We start from the raw sequence: 6,748 nt of genomic DNA on the forward strand, positions 1-6,748 counted from the left end.
CAAATTTAATAAACAAGAGAAAACGTACACAAGTAAATGGGCTTCAGTGCTGTTTACAAATGGACAAAGCTATTTACAGTACTATACACTAATCTCGCTGTTGTCAGGACACACACAGGGATTAAATACTATGACTTGGGCAGCTGAGGACAGGTCTGCCGGAGACAGCGGCAGCCAATCAGAAAAAGGAGAGACTGCAGAGACTATTAAAGGCACAGAGCACACATACAAAATGTAGTCCAGACATACCAACACACACACTGATTCATGACCAAAATATGGCCATTGTAAATGTTTTAAGGAAAGTATTTTCCCACTTTTAATGTGATGACAGCAACACATCCTAAAAGAAATCCTAAAGTCCAACTTTAGGAACACAATGAAGTGTTTCTTTTTGTGCAGCAGTCTCTAAACGTCTGATGGCCAAGGAGAGCACTTTCTGATATAACAGTCCTGGCTCTTCTTTGGTGTCATTTTTGTTTCATGATGTAGTAAGTGTGCCTTTCCAGAAGTGTAAACTGCCAAATCCACATGCGACTCCATGCCATCGGTAATGCAGGCCTTTGAGGATGATAGCAGGTCAGATGGCCTCGCTCATCTTTAGTTTGACGGATTTTCCAGAAAGAATTTCACATTTTCTGCCAACATTAATCACAATGGCAGCTTTAGCATATGCTAACCAAAGGCCATATTCTTCTTTATTGTGCTGCAAAGAATAAAATGATCAGTTACTAGTTGCAGATGTTTCTGTATCCAAGTCTTGAAGCAGTACCTTAAAGCACTTGATATAGTTTATCATTCTGTCATCACAACAGGACAGATGATTAGTGGAGCCTCATTGCGTCCCGATTTATTTGTACAGGGGCTGAAGAACGGATGGATGGTGTCAGAAAAACTATCTGTGAATGTAAACATTAGCACTTTGGCATCTACGTTGTAGAAGGACAACAGTCCCTTGTCATAGTCGACATAGATTCCCACCCGGGACGGTCTGATGGGAACCGTCAAGTTGGTCGATGGTTCTGTTCTGAAGGCAAACTCGGAGTGATCCCGAAGGCTGAGAAACCAGTATCCATGGGCGGGGCTCACGGTGATTTTACCCTTACGGTTGATGGACCGACTGGCCACGCCGAGGTCCCAATCAGTCTTCCCCCCTACCTCCACCTGAAAGAGGACATTGTGGTAATGATTAATTTAGACATTGGACACCGAATTTGCAGTGCGCTTTGATCTTTAATGTGGATGCCATAGTTTTCCAGTTATGATGGGAGATCCCCCATATGTTAAAGAAAGAAATAAAAAACACTAATTAATCAGTAATTTATCAAAAAGAAACACATAAAATCTTCTCACTAAACTCAAGATGTCATAAAGCTCCCCTTGCTCATGTCTCCACGTCCCCATCAGATGGACTGCTTTGTTTGTAGAGACTGAGAGTTTAAACTAAAACAGCTTGTTTCCGTATTGCTTACCTCCCAGTAATGGCGCCCTGAGTTGAAGCCCTGGTTGGCCAGCACACACACTACCCGGTCAAAGCGTTTCAGGTTGTCTGGTACCAGCTGATGGCGATCTCCACAGTAAACCCTTTTCCCATCTGCTGAGACGGTGAGACGTGGGTGGGCGGTGGTGGGATCCAAAGTGATGTCGACTGACAGATACAGTGATAGAGCAACGGTTAGTTCCTCCATCCTGTAACAGCTGACTTGACTTGAGTTCGGGTTAAAGATGAATGATGTAAACTGTAAATGCCAAAACGTCTTTGAAAGTTTCTAAAAACCTGCCAGTTTAGCTCGGGGCTCAGACAAAAGTAAACGCTAAAAAGTCCATACCTGCATATTCTTGAACCCTCCTAACCTCTGCAAAGAAAATGTGATAAATTAACTTGTTGACATTTTCTTCAAGTCATTTATTAGAAGAAGAATATTAGCATGTAAAGAAGCTGTCATTAAAACACTTACTCAGGTTGGGTCTAGATAACGACTGGATTGATGACGATTGCTGACCTACCAGTACGGAGAGACACATTTTTGTAATGTTCAGTTAATATTTGATGTTTGTTAATGAAAACATGATCATGCAGAGTTTGAACTTGGTGGATGGTCTTTTTTTGGCTACGTTGCTGTTGTACAGACGTTCCATTGAGTTGCAAAGGTTTACAGACACTATTTGCTCTTTTGAATCTTCAACATGACTTTACTGCCCAGTTTAACTTGAGGTGGGAATGAAGACTTACAGATTTCTGGCAGTACTCGCAGCTCTTTGTGAAACTGCTCCATCATCTGATTGACGGACCTGAGAATCACACCTGACGTCAGCTGAGATGACACAGAGACTCCGGACCAGTTCTTAGCCGGCGGAGGTGCAGACAGGGAAGGGAACGTCTGCAGGGGGATAGGAATGTCATAAAGACATACAGTCTATGTTACATATCATGTTAATCATACTATATGCTCAAAGTAGCCAAATTCCAGTTACTTAGGGCCAAGTGAGTGTAGAAAAGCGCTATATAAGAATCAGTCCATTTACCAAATAACAAATTCCAGTAATCACCGATTTCATTTTCGTCGGCGGTTTAGGAAAAGGTCCACCCTGCTGCACTCTCTTCTGCACCTCTCTCATGCACCGTCCTTCAAACTCATCCATGTACTCCTTACATGTTCACCTGTCTCCCTCTCATTGAACTCTAACCTTCATTCTCTCGTCTCTCCAGAACATATCTGCTCTTTTCCAGACTCTCGTCCATGCACTCCCTCCCCTCACTGCAGATTACATCTGGAAACATCAGTAGTTTCTGCTGGAAAGGTAGTTGGCAGTGGTTCCTGGAGTTTGCACCAAAAACCTCCCAGTAAATGCTTTGGTTGCTAGCAGATTGCTACTGACTACCTACTGGCTGAGCAGGAGTATAAGGTGTGGCACAAACCAGAAAAGTCGTACCTCAGCCACAGCCGATGTGTTTCAAAAGACACAACATTTAGTTTAAATCTTCACTTCAGCTAAACTACAGTGCTACAACACGCTGCTGACCAAATGAATCACAAACTTTTTGCCAGCTGGTTGGGGATGCTTCTTTTCTAATGACTGGTCGACTGGTCCACTGACTAACAGCAACCTCTAGCAACTGAATGGGCGACGCTCATCAGCTTCATTCACTCGTTGCTGTTGCCACCACGAGCACCTCTACAGCCCTCTCCTCCCTGGTCACGTGTCTGCACCCTAACAAACGCTGCTTATACCGAACTGTTCTGTGAGCGTGACTGGGGCGCCCCAGCTTTTAGTACCATTAGTAACCGTGGCTCTCACAATTCTCTGACAATCATTTGGTAGTTTTATGCAAACAATAACATAAAAGCATCAGGAGTAGAGTGGAGAGTGGAGAAGACATGTTCATGTCTCCCAGCAGCGAGTGCCTCTAGCAAGATGAGTAATCCTGATCCAGGGTTTCACATCTCTGCATCTCAGTTCTCACCTCGTCAGTATATTCCTTAACTGGACTTATATCTACTTTCTGAGAGTAACTACTGGAGCACTGCAAACGTCTGTATTATTTTATCTGGTGCCTCATTTCATTATTTCTTCATACCTTGAGAAAGAAGATGTAGTCCTCAGACAGAGCCAGCTGACTCAGTGCTGAGCTCCTGCGTTTGAGCTCAGCTATTTCTTCTTCCAGCTCTCTCAGCACGCTCTGAGCTCTGCGCTCTGCCGCTCGAAGAGTCATCTCTATCACCTGGGTGCCACAGACAAGGTGTGTTCACGAATATGCCGACAAATGTCTCGTCTACTTTGAGAAAAAAATAGTGTGATTGTCTCTGTAGTCACCTCCAAGACTTCAGCTTGGCAGTGCTCCACGCTGGAGATCAGCTTGGAAAAAGCACAAACGGCTCCATCCGTCTCTCTCTCTCTGCAGTATCCTGATTAAAGCACGAACAGCAACCAGCGGAAAAGTAGAAAAGAAGAATTCAGAGACAACCATAAATGCAAAATGTGACAAACCAAAGTGTATCTATTCTGTCATTTTCTTTTCTGATTTCATTAAACATGAGCAGCTCGACCACATGAATACAAACTGTTTTTAAGTGTCAGCTAAAGATCTCTGCTCTCTGATTGGCTCCTGGAACAATGTAGCACGCTATCTTAACAAAACAAACAAACAAAGTGCACGTGTGAGAGAATAAACACATACGATCCTGCAGTCGTGTTGACACCACATCACTCACCTTTATCTCTCGCAGCGAGCTGTGCACCTCCTCCACTTTTCTCTCTCTCTCACTGATGAGCTCCTTCAGCTTCGCCTCAGTAAGGCCTAACTGAGCCTGTATGAGACAGAAAACACACACTGTGTCTAATAACAACGCATTAAACAGCTGCTGCAGGTGCATGTTTATATACAATTAGATGCACAGTTTGTTTGTCAGTGACAGTTGACTTTGATTTAAAATCAACTGACAAACACTGAATATATGATTGAAGTGCAGATCTTCAGCTTTAATTCAGGGCTTTCAGGTGTCTGTGTTACTGCTGATAGACGTCATGTGAATTCTGATGAGTGAGAGCAAACATGATTGGATAATGGGCCAAAGCAAAAGCAACCGAAGAGTTTATCAAGATAAAGAAATGGGATATTATAACAAAGTCAGTCAGCCTAACTCAACTCTATAGAGCCGCTTATTGAATACAAACTGAAGGCACAGGGACACACGAACAAGCAGCAGCTGGAGATGGTTACAGTTCAGGGTTCGAAACATCAGGGAGCCGTTTTTCATTCAAATATTAAATACAAGTCTTATATTTAAATTAGGGATTCAATTCAATTCAATTCAATTCAATTTTATTTATATAGCACCAAATCACAACAAAAGTCGCCTCAAGGCGCTTCATAGATACAGAGAAAAACCCAACAATCATATGACCCCCTATGAGCAAGCACTTTGGCGACAGTGGGAAGGAAAAACTCCCTTTTAACAGGAAGAAACCTCCGGCAGAACCAGGCTCAGGGAGGGGCGGCCATCTGCTGCGACCGGTTGGGGTGAGAGAAGGAAGACAGGATAAAAGACATGCTGTGGAAGAGAGACAGAGGTTAATAACAGATATGATTCAATGCAGAGAGGTCTGTTAACACATAGTGAGTGAGAAAGGTGACTGGAAAGGAAAAACTCAATGCATCATGGGAATCCCCCGGCAGCCTACATCTATTGCAGCATAACTAAGGGAGGATTCAGGGTCACCTGGTCCAGCCCTAACTATATGCTTTAGCAAAAAGGAAAGTTTTAAGCCTAATCTTAAAAGTAGAGATAGTGTCTGTCTCCCGAATCCAAACTGGAAGCTGGTTCCACAGAAGAGGGGCCTGAAAACTGAAGGCTCTCCCTCCCATTCTACTTTTAAATACTCTAGGAACAACAAGTAGGCCTGCAGAGCGGGAGCGAAGTGCTCTAATAGGGTGATATGGTACTACAAGGTCATTAAGATAAGATGGGGCCTGATTATTTAAGACCTTGTATGTGAGGAGCAGGATTTTGAATTCAATTCTGGATTTAACAGGAAGCCAATGAAGGGAAGCCAAAACAGGAGAAATATGCTCTCTCTTTCTAGTCCCTGTCAGGACTCTTGCTGCAGCATTTTGGATTAGCTGAAGGCTTTTCAGTGAGTTTTTTGGACATCCTGATAATAATGAATTGCAGTAGTCCAGCCTGGAAGTAATAAATGCATGAACTAGTTTTTCAGCGTCACTCTGAGACAGGATATTTCTAATTTTAGAGATGTTGCGCAAATGGAAGAACGCAGTCTTACATATTTGTTTAATATGTGCGTTGAAGGACATATCCTGGTCAAAAATGACTCCAAGGTTCCTCACAGTGTTACTGGAGGCCAAGGTAATGCCATCCAGAGTAAGAATCTGCTTAGATACCATATTTCTAAGCTTTTCAGCGCCGAGTACAATGACCTCAGTTTTATCTGAATTAAGAGGCAGAAAGTTAGTGGCCATCCAGGTCTTTATGTCTTTAAGACATTCCTGCAGTTTAACTAATTGGTGTGTGTTATCTGGCTTTATGGACAGATAGAGCTGGGTGTCATCTGCATAGTAGTGTAAATGTATGCTATGTCTTCTAAAGATGCTGCCTAGGGGAAGCATGTATAATGTAAACAGAATTGGTCCTAGCACTGAACCCTGTGGAACTCCATAATTAACCTCAGTGTGTGAAGAAGACTCTCCATTTACATGCACAAATTGGAGTCTATTAGATAGATATGATACAAACCACTGCAGTGCAATACCTGTAATATCTACAGCATGTTCTAATCGCTCTAATAGGATATTATGGTCAACAGTATCGAATGCTGCACTAAGGTCAAGAAGGACAAGCACAGAGATGAGTCCACTGTCAGAGGCCATAAGAAGATCATTTGTAACCTTCACTAAAGCTGTTTCTGTGCTGTGATGAGCTCTGAAACCTGACTGAAACTCTTCAAATAAACCATTCCTCTGCAGATGATCTGTTAGCTGTTTGACAACTACTCTTTCAAGGATGTTTGATATGAAAGGAAGGTTGGAGATTGGCCTATAATTAGCTAAGACTGCTGGGTCTAGAGATGGCTTTTTGAGTAAAGGTTTAACTGCAGCCACCTTGAAGGCCTGTGGTACATAGCTGATTATTAGAGATAGGTTGATCATATTTAAGATCGAAGAATTAATCAATGGCAGGACTTCTTTGAGCAGTTTTGTAGGAATGGGGTCTAAAAGACATGTTGATGG

General features: G+C 42.8%; 1 protein-coding gene across 1 annotated transcript; it reads right to left on the bottom strand.

Moving 5' to 3' along the window:
* Positions 1-795: 795 nt before the first annotated feature.
* Positions 796-4,376, bottom strand: LOC148101163 (erythroid membrane-associated protein-like). Its single transcript, XM_087845790.1, has 8 exons — positions 4,201-4,376; positions 3,817-3,898; positions 3,581-3,724; positions 2,234-2,381; positions 1,959-2,003; positions 1,830-1,856; positions 1,473-1,648; positions 796-1,164 (listed from the first exon to the last, which is right to left on the bottom strand). Exons 1-8 carry the CDS (start codon positions 4,374-4,376, stop codon positions 796-798), a joined length of 1,167 nt encoding a protein of 388 aa, XP_087701916.1.
* Positions 4,377-6,748: the final 2,372 nt, after the last annotated feature.

The sequence above is a fragment of the Neolamprologus brichardi genome, chromosome 9 (assembly GCF_056152115.1).
Source record: "Neolamprologus brichardi isolate AB-2024 chromosome 9, ASM5615211v1, whole genome shotgun sequence".
Classification (NCBI taxonomy): Eukaryota; Metazoa; Chordata; class Actinopteri; order Cichliformes; family Cichlidae; genus Neolamprologus; species Neolamprologus brichardi.

Coding starts and splice junctions, on each gene's coding strand:
- LOC148101163 (XM_087845790.1), bottom strand. CDS start 4,376: ATGCACCTGCAGCAGCTGTTTAATGCGTTGTTATTAGACACAGTGTGT. Junction 3,899..4,200: donor ATAAAGGTGAGTGATGTGGT/GTCAACACGACT, acceptor AGGATACTGCAG/AGAGAGAGAGACGGATGGAG. Junction 1,165..1,472: donor CAGGGCGCCATTACTGGGAG/GTAAGCAATACG, acceptor GTCCTCTTTCAG/GTGGAGGTAGGGGGGAAGAC.